At 42.5% G+C, this 19,067-nt stretch overlaps 1 protein-coding gene across 6 annotated transcripts in view; it reads right to left on the bottom strand.

Moving 5' to 3' along the window:
* TBCE (tubulin folding cofactor E) overlaps positions 1-19,067 on the bottom strand; it is a 689,063-nt gene that overhangs the window by 508,457 nt on the left and 161,539 nt on the right. For 5 of the 6 annotated variants that reach the window (XR_012243941.1, XM_073627582.1, XM_073627581.1 and 2 more), the window contains exon 4: positions 13,066-13,236. The exons of the other annotated variant lie outside the window; for it this stretch is intronic. Coding sequence is in view for 4 of the 5 variants with exons in the window: in XM_073627582.1 (XP_073483683.1) it covers positions 13,066-13,236 (171 nt within the window). In the remaining variant the exon portion in view is untranslated. The remainder of the gene's footprint in view (positions 1-13,065; positions 13,237-19,067) is intronic. 6 annotated transcript variants of the gene reach the window in all.

The following is a 19,067-nucleotide window of genomic DNA, read 5'->3' as shown; positions in this document are numbered from 1 at the left end:
CTATAAGTGGAAATTTCCCTTTTGCTTATCCGCCACACTTCATGGCCGCACAGCCTTGCTTAACGCACCAGAAGATTTACCTCGCTTCTGTGACACCCTAGGCATACCCCAGATGGATGTTCCCAACTGGTATGCTGACTTCCGACATGCAGTAAGCAGCCGGGATAAACAAAGAGAAGAACCCATGGAGGCCCAGGAGACTGGATATAGAAGAAGAAGATCCCCTCAGATTACAGGTCTTATGCTGCGCCTCGCAATACGTATCTCAGTCCCTCCATCTCTCCGAGAGCTAGGAGAGGCCAACGGGTTCGCTGAATTCCTTGTCACAATGCCTCACCAATATGAATAAGAATACCATTGACTCAGTTCAATTTGGTCTCAACTCGGTTTATTCCCCAGGTATACCGGACACCCAGTTTCATGGTTTTTGTTTTTGAACATTATAGCACCCACTGTGGCAGCAACTTGCATTTATGACACCATTGGTATACGCTCTTTACGAGCAACACTGCATAAAACAAAGGACCTGCCTGAATATTGGACGGTAAGCTCAGAAATCATTCACCTCTAGAGGGAAACTACGATCCCTATAATGCCCTGTGGTTCGAGACGAGAGGCGGACCGGAAGACGTCACGTGTCATAACACACTGCCGGCCGCGACTCCTAGGAATCAACAGCAGCTGACACCATGTGAGGACGCCCTAGCATAGCCAGGACTCGGCCTCTCCCTGCAGCCCCACTAAAGCAGAAACCGAGGGTTTGCTCATGGGAGCTTACAACAACGGCACACGAATTTCCACAAAGCCAGGTGAGAGGCACTACATTATATCCTACCATCCAGTACCGACGACATACAGATATAACATGCATATCAACGACTACCGATAACAGTCAGACAAGCCTAAAGCGACATGTACGATCATACCCTGCATGCCTGAACAGCACCTCTCCCTTGTTCGGCTACCATAATGCTGGATGCTCTCCCCCTGGCATACGCATAATCCCTGCAAGCAACAATGAACCTATTATTGTCCTGAATCCTCGGATTTCTAGATGTCCAGTACTAGTCATCCTACATGGTTTATGAATGAGACAAGTTAACCAAAAGGCGATAGCCATGTACCTGCTCTACCACCAATTGAAATGGACAATACAACCGGTCATAGGTTAACCTCGTACCGTGAACAAGCTTATGCCCCCCCCTTCCATCTCTCCATGTAGAAAAACTTAACCCTTTTCAATTCGGTACACATTCATATGTCCTCAACTGCTTAGGATTCCTCATTCCATACAATTTTCTAAAGCTGTGGTATTTTCATCGGCGGCAGAATCTTACTCAACCGCACAGCGATATCACATTTAACCGCCTGATACTCAGGATGGGGAACTCCCAAAACTCTTGAATGCTGAGACTTTTGCAGTAGGTAAACAATTTATGTGACAGTATTGATGCAGGTTGTTAAAAGCCTCAGTTTTCCCTGTACTACTTTTTATTACCGTTTCTCATTTTAAAGTTTATCAATTGTTTTATGTTTATGTGGAACTCCCTCACACGGATGCTTCATAACTTAGACACCACATAAATAATCTGTCCCCATTTGGTCTATCCATGTCAAGCTACATTGGGTCCTCCAGCATTGGGACTCATGTCACAGGAATACATTTGTACCAAACTGACACCATGCACATCATACCCATATCAGTACAAGCTTACAGCTAGTATACCCCTCCCTTTACTACCACTGTCTAACCCCCTACTACAGTATTGATTTAGGATTGTGCCTCCCCCCCAAACGATCTATGAATCCCTGAGGTTGCGGTACACCTCCTATATAATCAAAACCACTTCACGGTTTGGTTCTCGACAACCCCCACACGGAGGCGTGTAGTGGTATAGGTGCTCTAACAGGAGCGCTTTCACCCTATACGCTCTGTACCTTTCCGACCTGAACTTCCTTCTGAGGCGGTTGGACGAATTCCTACCCCTCATCGGCATACTCTTTAAGCATTTAATCCACTACTGAAGCCTGACATACCCACAATTACTCCCACCATCCCTGCTGCAACCCCGTTTTCCATCCCCTTCTCATAAACATGACGGACAGCACTAACCATTCTATGTTAAACCCCCAGAATACGCAACTCCCGATACAAATTAAACTATATTCATTAAACGCCCGCAGACTCAACACCCCTGAAAAAAGATCACAATTACTTTACACTCTCCAGAAAGCCAAGACACACATTGCTCTTATACAAGAAACACACTTGCGTGCAGACAGCATCCCCCAAGCTTCAAAACCACCAATTTCCGACAGCGTATCACGCTGCCAACGAGGCAGCGACATCTAAAGGCATTTCTATCTTGCTATCAAAACACTGCCCCATTCAGATCTCCGAGGTCCAAAGGAACGTCCAGAGTAGATATCTCTTCCTCAAAGGAACGCTCCATGAAAAACCCATCACTATTGGAAACATTTATACCCCGAACTCACAACCAGTAACCTTCTTTCGCAAAACCTTCCATAACCTACTGCCTTTCAATCAGGCACTCTAATTGTAGGCAGGGATTTGAATGTTCCACTGACACCCTCCCAGGACAGATCCAACGGCTCCTTATGTCTAACATACAGAGCGCTCCGCGCAATAAAACTTCAACTTAGCACCTTGACCCTCCATGATTCCTGGAGCACACTGTACCTAAATGAAAAAGACTTTACCTTCTTCTCCCCTCCGCATAATAAGTACTCCAGAATTGATTACTTCTTTATCACACAAAATGACCTTACATTAGTCACAAAAGCCACAATCGAACCCATGCTACTCTCAGATCATTACCCCATTACAATGGCTCTGACACTCCCGCTAAACCATACCAGGTCAGCGATCTGGCGTATAGACGACTCCCTATTGTTAGATCTGGACAATATCCAAACATTATCTAAACGCCTCTCAATGTTTCACTGAAAATGCCACTGGTGACACCTCACCTACTGTTACCTGGGCCGCCCACAAATGCGTCATTAGAGGTGAACAAATCTCCCTGTCGGCCAAAAGAAACAAATTCCGCAAAGGCCCGTATCGAGGAACTGTTGGACCGAATAAAATCACTTGAACGTGCACACAAATTTTCCCTAGCTAACAGCTCCCTCACCGACCTTATGAAAGCAAGCTAAGAATTATTAGAGGAACTGCAAAAAACACTGAAACGTAAATACACCCTTACTAACAAATTATTTTACGAATTTGGTAATAAGGCGGGGAAATTGCTGGCAAAAGCCCTACAAAAGAAAAAAGCAGTCGGCACCATACATACAATTAAGATCCAGATATAATATAGCCAATACAGAAGACATAGCGAGCCATTTCGTGACTTATTTCTCCAAAGTGTATAACATACCCAAAACACGATCCAACGACCCCTCCTCCAATAGAGCTAGGCTCATAAACAAATTTTTATCCAGATACAGACCATCTCCACTTAACCCTGACGAATTGTCAAACTTGGACCTACCTATCTCAACGGAGGAGTCCCTCAAGGTTCTAAAACAGTTGAAGGCCGGGTAAAAGTCCAGGCCCAGATGTCCTTTCGACAAGCTATTATAAATCATTCTCTGAAATTTTGATACCCCAATTTGTTACAGCCTTCAATGATTTTCCCGCCTCCCCTAGAAACAACAAGGATATCTTGGAAGCTCACATCACATTAATTCCGAAACCGGGTAAAGACACCACAGTGGTCTCAAATTATCACCCCATTTCGTTACTTAATGTGGATGTTAAGCTCTATGCAAAAATAGCCAACCGTCTGCTCCCCCTGCTCCTCAAATTAATCTCAGTTGATGAAGTCGGGCAGGGAAGCCAGGGATAACACCACGAAGGCCATCAATATACACAATTGGCTAACCTCCTCTAACACTAAAGGTTTCTTTCTTTCCCTGGACGCGGAGAAGGCATTCAACAGGATGGCCTGGGACTATATGTCCACTGCATTACAAGCACTTGGACTCCCCACTCACCTTCTACAAATGATCATGGCCTTATACTCATCCCCTACTGCCAGGATCAAAGTAAACGGCCGACTGTCGAACGCCTTGTCCATTGCCAATGGCACACGTCAGGGATGTCCCCTCTCCTTTTTTTTCTCACCATGGAACCCTTTCTCCGCAGACCAAGAGAAAACCCAGATATTAAGGGATTCACATCCAACACAAACAATATAAAATAGCTGCTTATGCAGACGATATCTTATTATTCCTCACAGACCCTATAATCACCATTCCAAACCTGCTTAAGGATTAAACCTTGTTCAAAACACTAGCCAACCTAAAAATTAATTTCGATAAGTCCAAAGCCCTCAACATAACACTCCCGCAATTGATGGTCTCTCAATGTCAAAACAACTTCCCATTTAAGTGGGAACCGCAGGAACTTACCTACTTAGGCATTAAACTCCCCACCAAACTACATAAACTTTACGCCAAAAATTTCCTTCCAGCGCTGCAGAAAATACAGGGAGACTTAAATAATTGGAACAAGGGCCCTTTTTCATGGTTCAGCAGAGCGGCAATCATAAAGATGAATGTCCTCCTCAGATTACTGTATCTGTTGCAAGCAATTCCAATCAAACTACCCCCCTCCTTCTTTGCTTCATAAAAAAGATTGTGCAGAAACCTTATTTGGTCCACACTCCCTCCCAGATTGAGTTGGGAAAAGTTAATACTTCCTAAGCGAAAAGGAGGCATAGGGGTACCGGACTTAGTCGCATACTATAGGGCGAGCGAGCTCAAAAGAATAGTGGATTGGCACGTACACAAAACTAACAAAGATTGGAACCAGGTGGAAAATGCCTTTACACCGATACCAATCTCTCATACCCCCTGGATCAATCCACAAGCAGTTCCTAAAGAATGCTCTTCCCATCCACTAATAGGGCCCACGTTAATAAATTTTAGAGCATCTTGCAGAGCTTTAAACCTAACCCCTATCTCTGGGTCCATGACGCCACTAACTCAAAACCCTGACTTCCAGCTGGACATTTTGACCCACGACACCACTGTCTATCCTATAGACCCACCGGTCAGAGCTCACCAATTTTTCAATGGAGTTCTCCTATCATATATTTTCCAAATTTCCAGACCTTAATATACCATTCTTCAAATATCTTCAACTCCGTCATTTTTTCCATAGCTCTCGACCACTTTCACACTGGCACAGAGACTTAGCCCCCTTTGAATGCATTTGCAATAGTACAGAACCCCAGAGCCATCTAATATCGACAATCTATACACTCCTATTCTCAGAAATAACCCCCAATATTAAAACAAATCGACTCTGGGACAAAGACTTAACAGCAGAACTGTCAAAAGAAGAGTGGGAACGCATTTATGTACACACACATACGGGATCCATTAGCATATCTGCATAAGAAAATAGATATAAACTCTACTCTAGCTGGTACTGAACACCTGATAAAATACATAACTTCCTCCCGAGTGTCCCCCCCACTCTGCTGGAGATGCAACTCTGCACATGGTTCCCTCATCCATATATGGGGAATGCCCTCGTATCCAACCATTCTAAAAGGAAGTGTAATACCTAATAGTGAGAATCTTTTCATACACGCCGGATTTCACTCCTGCACAATATCTACTCCATCACACCTCCATTCCATGGTCAGCATACCGAAAATCCCTCACATTATACCTAAATAATGCTGCCACTCAATGCATACCGGTGCTTTGTAGAAGTATTGAACCCCCCACTATTGCTGAATGGATTCGCAGAGTAGACAAAATGCCAGAAATGGAAAGACTCATCCATCAAGCTAAAGATACTCACACCAAATTCAGAAACACGTGGGCCTGCTGGATCCATTATAGAGAATCCACAGTAACCAACATATCTCAAAATACACTTTGACCCTCAATAGGAGTAAAACTTACAGCAATCAAGACGCGCAAGATCTCCGTCACTCCCCCCCTCCCTCCTCCCTGAACTTATGGTTACTGCAAAACCAGAAACCTATTTATGTGACAGACACATAACACTACCCTACTACTTATCCTGATTAATAAATCACGCTGGATAATGCTGCAAATGATTTCCAACCTTCACACTCACTGGAGAGAAAACCCGAACGCACCTAGGGAAAGAACTGAATACTTTTTGGTAAACCACATCTATATGAACAAATGTGAGCACATTAAGGGTCCCCGCTCACAGTATGATCCCGTTTGAGGTGAACAGGCATCGGATTGACCTGTACTTGTTTAACTGCACTTATCTCTAGGAACCCCATCACTTCTCATGACCTATTGAATCTTATGTTTATGGTTTAAACAAGCAGTACTGTTCTTCACTGCCTTTCCTTTGATGTTATGTAGTAACACCTCTGAGATGTAATATTTTATTGCATATAAGTAACCCTTGTATTTTGATGTTGTTAATGTTCAAAACCTTAATAAAAATTTTATGGAAAAAAAATAAATAGATAAGCAGTCAGCTAATCTATACACAGACAACCTTTGCATGTGTGGGAAGGGGGGTTTGTGCCTTTCTTTCCATCAGATTTCTCACAGTCTCACACCGTTTCTCACAGTGTCTAGCAATGATCTCCTCCTACAGGGGTATCGGGAAGTGAAAATTCTAACAGAACGTGCACAGTGAAACAGTATATCAGGGTGAAGACAGAAGATATACATGTAAAACTTATATAGGGAGATTTGTTTCATCCCTGTGTATCATCTGAGGCTGTTCACTTCACTGGGTATATGGAGGGTTTACATCCACTTTAAATAACACCAAAAGAAAGCTCGGTTTCAAAAAATGATTAGAATTTTGTTTGGATACAGTGCTGCATGATTACTTTAATTCAATTTGTGAGCACTGAAAGCTGAAAACAGGAAGGGGGTAAAAGTTCCCAGTATTGAAGTGGTTAAAGGTCATGTAAACTTAGTACAACCACAGTACATTTTAAGCACTTCAGCCCCGGAAGGTTTACTCCCCTTAATGACCAGGCCATTTTTTGCGATACGGCACTGCGTTGCTTTAACTGACAACTGCGCGGTCATGCGACGCTGTACCCAAACAAAATTGACGTGCTTTTTTTCCCACAAATAGAGCTTTCTTTTGGTGGAATTTGATCACCTCTGTGGTTTTTATTTTTTGTGCTATAAACAAAAGAAGAGCGACAATTTTGAAAAAAAAAACATAATATCTTTTACTTTTTGCTATAAAAAATAAATATCCCAAAGTTAAAAAAAAAAAAAAAAAAATTTTCCTCAGTTTAGGCCGATATGTATTTTTCTACATATTTGTGGTATAAAAAAAAAAAAATCGCAATAAGAGTATATTGATTAATTTGCGCAAAAGTTATAGCGTCTACAAAATAGGGGATAGATTTATGGCATTTTATTATTATTTCTTTTTTACTAGTAATGGCGGTGATCTGCGATTTTTATCGGGACTGCAATATTGCGGTGGACAAATTGGACACATTTTTGAGACCACTGACAATTATTCAACGAACAGTGCTATAAAAATGCACAGATTACTGTATAAATGACATTGGCAGGGAAGGGGTTAACAACTAGGGGGCGATCAAGGGGTTGTGTTCCCTAGTGTGTGTTCTAACTGTAGGGGGGGATAGGACTGACTAGGTGAGGAGAGAGATCGGTGTTCATACTTAGTATGAACACACGATCTCTCTCCTCTCCCCTAAGAGAATCGGGATTTGTGTGTTTACACACACAGATCCTGGTTCTCGCTCTATCATGAGTGATCGCGGGTGCCCAGTGGTCGGGCGCACACCTCACAGCGTCTTAAAGGGCCGATGTACAGTTACAGCGGCTCGCCCATGGAAGCCAACCTGCTGCAATAAAACTGTGGCGGCCGGTCAGAAACTGGTTAATGTAGGAAATTACATGTGTAAACCATAATCAAATGTAGCTGTGTGAAAGATAAACGTTTTGTACTTTTTTATGAGGTTTTATCCTATGATTACGTGACTGCACAGTCCTCCTTCAGTTCTCTCTCCCTCTAGAGGGGGCGTGTCCCACTAGTAAGAGGACAGGCAGCATCTGATGTCACACACAGCAGGGACGTACATTCCCTGTTTGTCTGCATACTCATAGCACTCTCGTATCTGTATTGCTCACAGCCTGCAGCTCTCCTCCCCGTTTGTAATCACCTGCTGGCCAGCTCCTCTCTCCTGTCCTGCAGCTGATCTCCACCACACATAGTGCCCCAACATATACTGGATTTTAATAGTCTGCAGTCCTCCCCAAGGGTAGACTGACAACTCATGGGGCCCTAGGGGATCATGGGGACCCCTGTGTCCCCGCCCACGCAAGCCACGCCCACACAAAGGCCAATGTACTGTTAATATTGCACTGCCCACATTACATGCTTTCGGCACAGAATTTCTATACACTATGTTCAAAATACATGTTTAACCACTTGACCTCCATAAGATTTACCCCCCTTCATGACCAGGCCATTTTTTGAGATACGGCACTGCGCTACTTTGACAATTGCGCAGTCATGCAACGCTGTACCCAAACAAAAATGTATGTCATTTTTTTTTTCCCACAAATAGAGCTTTCTTTTGGTGGTATTAGATCACCTGTGCATTTTTTATTTTTTGTGCTATAAAAAAAAAAAAAAAAAAAAAAAAAACAATTTTGAAAATCAAGAATTTTTTTTACTTTCTGCTATAAAACACCCAATAAAAAAATGTATAAAATCTAATTTCTTCATCAATTTAGGCCAATATGTATTCTGCTACATATTTTTGGTAACAAAAACTCCCAATAAGCATATATTGATTGGTTTGCGCCAAAGTTATAGCGTCTACAAACTATGGGATTTTTTTTGTTACTAATAATGGCAGTTATCAGCGTCTTATAGTGGACTGCGATATTGCGTCAGACACTGACTCTTTTGACACTAATGCAGGGATCAGTGCTAAAAATATTCACTGTCACTGTACTAATGACACTGGCTAGAATGGGTTAAACATCCAGGGCTATCAAAAGGTTAACTGTGTTCTAGCCAGTGTTTTAGAGTACTGTGTGAGGTGCTTTTACCAGGGGATGTGATGGAATTTATTCTCTGCTTGGCAGGGACACAAATCTTATCCTTTCCCTCCTGTCAGAACGACGATCTGTCTTGTTTACATAGGCAGATAACCATTTTGTCTCTCTGACTAACAATCGGCGGGTGACGGCGGACACCCGAGTCTGCGGTACCCACAGATCAGCTCCCTCTGTCTATAATCACAGCGGGAGCGAGCCACTAGGTAGATGATCTGGCAGCCGTATATCTAGGTTGTATGATCAGCAAGAGGTTAATTATTTAAGAAAATACAGAAAAATAATCTTACATTAAAGGAAAACTGTCAGACTGTGTCACTCGCTACAGGCGTGTGCAAGTATACAGGGTGTGCTGGATCATCATACAGGCATACAATGCAAGATGTCGTATACTGTAGCAAATGGTAGACTTACATGTATAGACCCCTCACCTTCCAAACAACCCCCCTTCACAAATAGCATTAGATCCTATTCATAGATAACTGTACACTGCTTCACAAATACAACCAGACCCCCTTAATCCCCTTTCACAAAAATGTTCTCCCCCTGCCATCCCAGATAATATCAGATACTTGTACAGTATGTACAGCCCCAAATAACACCAGACTTTCTGTATCCTCCCACTAGAAAATAATACCAAAACCCCTGTAGCCCCTATTCTTAGACAATACCAAATCCATAGACCCCCAAATCCCAGATAACACCAGAAGCGCTGTATCCCCTACTCCTATATAACACCAGACCCTTGTATCCCTCACTCTTAGATAACACCAGCTTCTCTAAACCTCCACTCTTAGATAACACCAGACCCCCGGTATCCCCCACACCAGGACTAAACCAGGCCTCATAAACACCCCTATTTCTAGGTAGCACCAGACCCGCCCCCCAATCCTAGATAACACCAGACCCCCTATGCCCGATTCCTTGCTAACACCAAACCCCCTATACCGCCACTCCTAGATAACACCAGACCCCCTTTACCGCCACCCCTAGATAACACAAGACCTCCTGTAATCCTAGATAATACATGACGCTCAGTACAGGGCCTCTAATCTCCTCTCTGGTGCCGGGCTCCTCTGATATTCTCCCCAGAGCTGGTGGGTAGCATTGTGGGCCTCACCAGGGGGCGGGTGAGAAGGGGCTGGAAATGAACCACCAGCTGCTGGTTCAGTACCCGGCCCCCCTTCCCAATCATGAAGCAGATCTCTGCTCAGCTCACACATGACTAATGATTACAGTTACAGGTGGCAAGGATCTCATTGTTCTGCCCCCCCCCCCCCCGAGTTGTCCTTAGTAACTAGGCCACTGTCGCTTGGCAACTGCCACCACTTCTGCTCTCCCAGCTCCCCCCCCCCCAAATGGTTCTTCCACCTCTGGCGCTGATATAAGGAGACTTTGATCTATTGGGGGGTCTGTAACTGGAGGTGCTGTAAAGTGGGGGTGCTGCTGATCTAATGGTTGGTCACCTACAGATCATTAACCTTAGATCAGCACCCCCCTCCCTCGGAAACCCCCAATAGCTCACAGTCCCCTTATATCAGTGTCCCCCTTCCTTAGAGACCTCCAGAGATCATAGAGACTACCCTTATAGCAGCACCCCCTGCCCTCTTTAAGATCTTCATCTATATTGCCTTACCAGCAGGAATCAGGTACCGCTGCAAGCAAGGTGTGAGAGCCAAAGTTGGGGCGTGGAGCGGTTCTACAGATTTTTCCTCAGTGTGTATACAGCAGTGGATGCAAAAAGGGTCATCGAGGAAGGAGGGGAGAGAGGCGCCAGGCAGAGGACTTGGAGATGACAACAGACTGGCACAGCTGAGAGGAATCCTCATTGAGTGGAGCGCAGTGCCGGAAGTTCGGCACTTGGTTAGGCACTGGCTTCATCCCCAGGAGCCTCTCATGGGGCCCCCCACTGGTCCCAGGCCCTCGGGCCATGCCCAAGTGCCCGAGGGGTCAGTCCACGCCTGGCCCTCCCCCATCTCCAATCACCTGCAATCCAGCTCTTTCAAGTCCTACAGCCGATCTCCACTTCACACAGTGCCCTAAAAACACTCACTCCAGCTGGTCAGTCTGCAGTCCTCCCTAATCTCCTGTAACAACAGCTTCAATCTCTTCCTGCAGCCCTTCTCACACACAGTATAGACAAACTTCCCACACTTTACAACTGTTTTTTTTTACTGATCCTTATCCATCTGGGGAGGATGTGTGGTTAGGGGCTGACACAGAGGAGAAGAACATGCCCGGTATGTGAACAGTAGTTTAGGCAGTAAATTTCGGTTCACACTGGTGCGATGCGGGAAACCTTGCAAATCCAGTGCGGGTTCCCTCATCGCACCTGAATCGCCGGCAGTTCACACTGCCCTCTGCGAACTGCTGCGTGTATCAATACAAAGTTAAGGACACCCCCAGATCAGTTCACAGATTGCAGTGCAAACTGAACACCCATGTGATCTGATTCCAGTGCGGACCAAAAAAAGGGTCCTGCACCATTTTGGTCCGAATGCGATGCAAATTTAATTCACATCACACAGACATCGCATGTGATCCGCACAGCAGTGTGGTGCGAATCACATGCGGTGTCTGACATCGCTATAGTGTGAACCAAGCCTGAATCTTTACTGTCTTTGAGTAGACCAGGGCTGGGATGGGGCATGGCACTACACAGACTACAGCAGATAGAGGATGCCTTCTATCTCCTAGCAGGTACACAAGGGACGCAAACTGAGCATGGTAGGAGGGATCTGCCATCATGGCTAACGTGGTCAGTTTGAAACAGTAACTCAGGGAACTGGCAGAACAGGCAGGTATTTTTCAACAACCTGCTCAAAAAAAAAATAAAAAAGTTACAGACAACACTCACTAAGCAGTAGGCATAATTGAAAGCATGTATGGGTTTTTCATTGTAGGGGTTACAAATGCTTTAGGTCAACTTTTTTCAGTGTTGGATAAGGTAGGGAAAGGTTAGAACCCGTCAGGTTTCCCTTGCCGTCTTTGTCCCTGCTAGAGAGATTTACCCTCTATTCATCCTTGCGACCATTGTAGCTATTGCAGCAATTGATGGGAAACCCACCATATTTGAATTATCACAGGAACAGAAGGTTAGGAGGTATTCTAAAGGGAAAACATGTTCTGGTAACAGAGAGGATATCTCCTCGCTTTGTTGCATCTCAGGCCAGGAAGCCAGAAGATGTCTCCCAAATGGGACACAGATTAAAAATAGTAACAGGAGTTTTAACCATTTCCTAAACTATTCAGAACTTAAACAAAATACACAAAAAAAAAAACACTTTAAGATCTGTTTTGATTATACAGTACTATCTGCTGGTTTTCCAATCAGGCATGGAAAAATGTTAAGTTATATAAAATAGTACAACTCGATCATTATTATTACTATACAGGATTTATATAGCATCAACCATTTGCGCAGTGCTTTACAAAATATAGGCAGACAGTACATTTACAATACAACGCAATACAAGGGGAGTCAGAGAGCCCTGCTCGTTAGAGCTTAAGCCTGGTAAACACTGATAGTTTTTTTTTTTGTTCAGTCCTGAGGGGCTCAGGAGGAGCTCTCTGTACTAACTAGGCGATGGTAGTATAGTGATCTCCCCGCTAAGCTATTGTGTTCTGACGGGGGCCCCACCCACCAGAGCACACGGTCAGCACTCGTAGCCATTGGCTGCCAGAGCTGATCGGATGCCGATCGGATGGTTTTCTAGCATGCCCGTTAGACAGAAGCCGGCTATTTGACCAGCTTCTGTCAGACAGGCTGATGTACACACGGGCCGAATGTCAGCTGGTTTATGTGGAACCGGCCGATATTCGGTCAGTGTGTACCAGGCTTTACAATCTAGGAGGGAGGGCTGAAGAGAATGGTTTGGTTGGTATTTTGGGACAGGTTAGTGATGTAGCTATAATAAATACATTTGCATTTACTGAAAACACAGTAATGAATTAGAAAAAAATGCATACCTTTGTTCTTCTTGAATAGATTCAAATCCAACAAGTTCCACATGTTTTTTTCCAACCACCATTTTTTCATTCCATTCATCATTTGTGCCATATCGCTTAATCAATGCAGTTAGGAAACTGACACCAAAATTAGCTTTTTTTGGCCTAATAAAAGAGCCTCCGGTAGGATGCCTAAAATATTTAAAGCAGACAAACAAGGCACTTTAAGTGGTAATTTATAAGCAATGTTTTCAAAGTGTAGGGGATGAACCATTAGTAGTGTATGTCATACAGAGATAGAAAAAAAATGTAATAGATTCCTCACAAGCGAGGGAGATGGAGAAATACCGGGAAATTGTATTCTGACACCAGGACTCTCCTCTGTCAGAATACACCAAGGGGCTACAGCTGCAGAATGACAAACATTTTCCAACATTCCTGTTCAACAGAATTTGATCTAGAAATCAACTTCTGTCAAACAGAACAGCTACGCGTGGATCACATTTGTCTGGTGTATGCTGAACGGGCCAAATTTTAGTCCATCTATGACCAGTTTAGAGATGTAAAATTTCTGGAAATGTTCCAGTTTTTTTTCATGGAAAAAAAAATGGAAATTTTCGCAAAAAATTGCAAAAAAAATGTAAAAATTCAGTGTGGAGTAGTTTTACAAACAAAGTTATTTTGTTACACCAGGAATGAGAAATGCCGTGTATATAAAAGTATTGTGCTTGAAATAAAAAAATAAAAGTAGTTTATTCAGTAAATAACCTAAACTTGCTCTTAGCAGAAATTGCACCGTGGAATGGTTTCCAAACGCTAAATGTTGGTCTCACCATTTTACTGAGACGATGAAAAGAAAAAACAAACAATTACCTGAACAGACTATAGGTGAACATTACGCTATGGTGGTAGAGAACATGGAATAATTTGAAGGATAAAAGAAAAACAAATTTGTCAGACAAATGTACCCTCTTATCTGCCAATTATGGCCTGAGAGGACAGAAACTATCATCTACTGTATTACAACAATCACCCAACTGTAGGAGGTACCAACTGAAGCCCACAAGCAAACTAAACTAGAGCCTTTCCCTAGCAGCGCCCCCTAGTGGCAGAAATGCATACAGGGGGTCCCCGGGTTACAAACAAGACAGGGACTGTAGGTTTGTTCTTAAGTTGAATCTGTTTGTAAGTCGGAACAGGTACCTTTTTTAAGTGTAGCTCCAGCCAAAAAAACTATTTTTAAGCTTTTTGGATAGCATAGGGAAGGGTTAACATCCCTGTAACATTTGTTTTGCTGTCTGTGCCCCTGTTCAGAAGATTTCACCTCACTTTCTGTCCCAATGACAAGTGGATTTTGAAAATTTTGGGTTGTTGTGGAAACAAGCCTTGGTGATAAAGCATACCTTTTTCCCATAATAGCTCTTACAGGGGTTTATTTCCCTTCCTAGGGGTAGATTTCCTCTCACTTCCTGTTGTCTCCCTCCGTTTGTAAGTAGGAGTCGTTTGTAAGTCAGATGTTTGTAACTAGGGGACCCCCTGTATTTCCCTTGTTTGATAGCTGTATTGAGAAGTGCAATGTTACTTGAATTGTATTCCAGGATTTGCTTGTCTTCAGCTGAGAGAACTTGCAATAATTTAAGACTATTCAAAACATTTTTTCCCTACTTTTCAGTTTTTCTCCAGGCCTTACCATCTCTAGGCCAGTTAAAGGTAAAATAAATGTAAACTTGTAGCAATGTTATATCCCCAGTCATTCTAGGTTTTAAATTGAATTAGCTTACACATTGGAACACAGTTATGTGGTTAAAGACTGATAAAAATTGAAGGAAGTTCTAGGAGACACAATGTTTTTAAAGTGTAACTAAAAGGACAACGTCTTAAGTTTTGGATAGAGTAGAGAGGGACTAGAACCCCTGTCAGTTTTTATTGCTGTCCGTGCCCCCGTTAGGGAGATTCATCCACAATGTTGTTAATGTGCAACGAAGGGCAAAACTTTTTTTTAAATTGGTTCTAAAGGCAGAAGTTTTACCTTAATGCTTTCCATGCATTAAAAGGTAAGAAAAAAAAATTCTGAGTGCAGCAACACCTCCACCCCCCAACCACACACACATTCTTACCTGAACTCCATCTCAATTCACCAATGTGCATTAGGGAACCGGCTCTCCCAGGTCTCTCTCTCCTCAGCGGCTCACACAGCAGCGTGATTCACAGTCACAGCCAGTCAGCCAATGAGAACAAAGCTGAGGGTGGAGCCAAGCCACGCTCTGTGTGTGAATTGACAAGGTTTATTCACATGACCGTGGCTCGGGAGCGAGCCTGATCAAGTGCCCCCACAGCAAGAGGTTTGCTATTGGGGGCAATTGGCAGGGAGAAGAATTGGGGCTGCTTTGTGCAAAACCATTGCATAGAGCAGGTAAGTATAACTTTTTTTTTTAATAACAAAAATGACAACCTTAGAATCACTTTAAAATGGATGTAAACCTGATTCAAGAAATTTGAGCTGGGCATATATATGGGCAGCGTTTTCTTATCTCTCTTTAAAGCACTATGTCCCATGGCTTTCTCCTGCTCCGTTCTTCTATTATCAGCATGATAACTTATGACAAGTTCAGTCAACTGTGATAAAACCAGCCTGCAATTTGTGTCAGGGTGGGTGCTATAAATAGATTAGCAAAGAGCTGGTCCATTCACAGCACAGGTCTGCAAATCTCTGCCTATGAGGAGAGGAGGTGTGTGCCTTTCCTCCAATCGGCTGTCTCAGTGTATGACAAGACTCCCCTCCCCCTGCTGGAACAGGAAGAGAAAATTCTAACAGAATGTGCACTTTCTAAACAGTATATAAAGCTGAAGACAGCAGATATACATGTAAAACTTATGCAGGGGGATTTGTTTCATCTCTGTGTATCATCTGAGGAGGTTCACTTCACTGGGTATATGTGACGGTTTACATCCACTTTAAGTTTTGGATGTAGTGAAGAGGGACTGGAAGTATAAATACATTTGTAAACCCCAATCATTCTAGGTTTTAAATTGGATTCACTTGCATAATGAAACACAGTTATGTGGGTACAGACTGCTTAAAATTGAAGGAAGTCATAGAAGCAACAATGTTGTTAAAGTGTAACTAAAAGCACAACTATTTTTAAAGTTTTGGATAGAGTTGAGAGGGGACTAGAAACCATGTCAGCTTTTATTGCTGTCTGTGGCCCCATTAGGGAGATTTACCCTTGCTATTTGTCCTGTTTACTGTTATCAAAAGAGAAAGTAAAAGCAAATTCAAAATTTTGGGTTGGCACAGAAAAGGAAGAGAGAAGAAATCTGCCAATAGGGATAGTAGTTATGGTGACCCTGGTGCCACCCTGTGATTCCTTCACTTTGGAGGGATTTCCTCTGACTTCCTGTTTTGGCCACGGGACAGAAAGTGAGGGGAAACCTCTCCTATGGGACACAGATGGACAAAAAAATTGACAAGGGTTTTTTACCCTCCCTTACTTTATCCAAAATGAAAAAGAAAAGTTCTGCATTTAGTTACACTTAAAGTGGAAGTCCATGCTAAAACTAAAATTCCTGCATCTATAGCCACCTTCATTCTAACACCAACCTATTGTCAGGGCAGGCTCAGCCCTTCCTTCTCTGAGCTGGCCGCTCAGCTGTTGACTAATTGCCAGCTCTCATCTCTCTCCACAGTTAACCAGCTGTTGTGGATCTGCTTGTCAGTCCCGCCTACTTAAAGCTCTCCAGCTCACTTCATTCCTGCCTTCGCCTTGGTCACTTCACAAGAAACCCTCTCCTGCGTTCCTGTTTAAAGACTGGCTTTGCTGACATGCCTTCTGGCTCCTTATCCTGCTTGCTGTTCCTCTACTTGGATCCCTGACTTCTGGCCTGGCTGATTACCCGATCTGGTTACTGAACTCTGGCTTTGCTGATTATCCGATCTGGTTACTGAACTCTGGGCTTGGCTGACTACCCAATCTGCTTACTAGACTCTGGCTATGCTTTGACTACGCTTACTCTATTTACCTTTTAATTTGTATTAATAAACAAGTGTGATTTTACTGTACTTCTGTTTCGGTCTGGTTCATGGTTTCTGACACCTATCTAGCCCTGTAAAGAAAAAAATCTGTATACATACCATTTCTGCAGGCGATCCGCCCTGATCTCCAGCGGTGGAAGCTCTGATACCACACTGAGATGTCAGCCGCGGCTTCGCTGTGTGGGAGGGTGCAGAGGACACGTCCGACAAAGGAAGCCCCATAGTAAATTGATGGGAGACATCACTCCCATTCATTTCACAGCCGTTGTCGGACATGTACTCAACAGAGCTTGCGCCACTGGAGATCGGGTCGGAACACCTGCATAAATGGTATGTATACTGATTTTTTTTTTTTTACAGGGCTAGATAGGTTAGTATTAGAATGTTGGTGGCTGTAGATGCAGGGATTTTAGTTTTAGAATGGACTCCCACTTTAAGTGCAACTCAAGTTACATATTCCCAGATAATTTGTGGTGTTCTTGCTCTGTGTAGTTTTTTTTTGTTTTTTTGTTTTTGTTTTTTTAAGAAATATAGAGTTAGTAAGAGAATTATAATAAAAACGTGTCCATTGTGATGAAAAATATTGGATGAAATGTAAATGAAGTTATAAATGTAGCACCACCAGCACTTTTGCCAAGCACTAAGCCCATGATAACATCGTAAGACAATAAACATTGGGCTAGATATGCAAACAACTATGTGACAATTTCATGTTTATTTTTTGCCTGAGCTTTTCAAATATTTTTTATTTGGTTTTAAACAAGGAAAATTGTGTACATTTTACAAAGCTCTTAAATAGGTATATATAAGGAGACTGTGACAATAAAAAATGTTAATTTTCCTACAGTAAAGGTTTGAATAAGAACACGAACTGTATGACTTTTACTTCACAGTAGAACAAACAATAGAATCAACAGGTTAAACCAAAAGTATAGAACAATTCATCCAGGATTAACTGTTCAAGTTTTCCATAGAGACCAGTTGAGCTGATATTTAGCTACATTTCCATCTTTATACACTAAGATTTCGTATTCCGCTATTACATTAACCTAACAATTTCCATAAAACTGGGTATTTCATTAGTTTTCCATTTGTACATTATTGCTGAGCGAGCAGCTAAGAATATCTGCATGGCTACTGACAGCACTGAGGAATAGAACGCTGACATATAAATACTTAGTATAGCTTGTTCGATATTTGGTTTCGTGAATATTCCAGTCCAGTCACTATGAGTACGTGTTCCTACCTGACCGTGGCCCCTCCAGCAGAGATTTAAATTACAGTTAGAAAATTGTGCTACACTATATGGAGTAAAGTGCCATCTCAGGAGGAGCCTCTGTGCTAGTTCCCAGCAATTAGAGCATCGGGAGTACTGGTAGCGGTTTTTAATTCCTCCAATTCACTGGTGGTCGGAAAACACTTTCCCAAATTCATTTTTCCATTTTATTAAGGGAACAATTTTACTGAAGGTGGTTTTAGAATTTAAAATGTTGTAGATCAAAGGTAATACCTTTTCGTTTAGAATCTTGAGTGTCAAAATTTCCAAACCTTTTCTGGAATTTGGCAGGATGTGCGATTTAGGTTAAGGCATAAAGAAGCGATTTGAATATATGAAAAGAGTTCTGTCATTGGTAAAGGGAATTTGAGATGCAACTCAGTGTAGGACATCAATTATTTATTTGAGAATTGGTCTTGTAGGTTGTGAATACCTCTACTCTGCCATGGGCCCAATGAGATGTCTGCAGGGTGAATTAAAAAAAAAAAAAAAAAAAGAATTTTTTTTTTAAAAAAAGCAACAAAAATAAAAAAAATCAGATTTTTTTTTTGTTTTATTGAAAACTGATTTTCTTTTAATTTTTTTTTCAAATTTATTTAAATAAAATGCTTTTGGAGTAAAAACCTATCTAAAGATATTTTTTTCTAATTTAATTTACATTAATAGTTTAGTTTATTCAGCATGAAATGGAGCTTAGTTATGTAGCATGAGGCT

The sequence above is a fragment of the Aquarana catesbeiana genome, linkage group LG04 (assembly GCF_042186555.1).
Source record: "Aquarana catesbeiana isolate 2022-GZ linkage group LG04, ASM4218655v1, whole genome shotgun sequence".
NCBI classification, from domain to species: domain Eukaryota; kingdom Metazoa; phylum Chordata; class Amphibia; order Anura; family Ranidae; genus Aquarana; species Aquarana catesbeiana.
The sequence above is the reverse complement of the archived record's forward strand: the minus strand, read 5'-3'. Positions and strand labels throughout refer to the sequence as shown.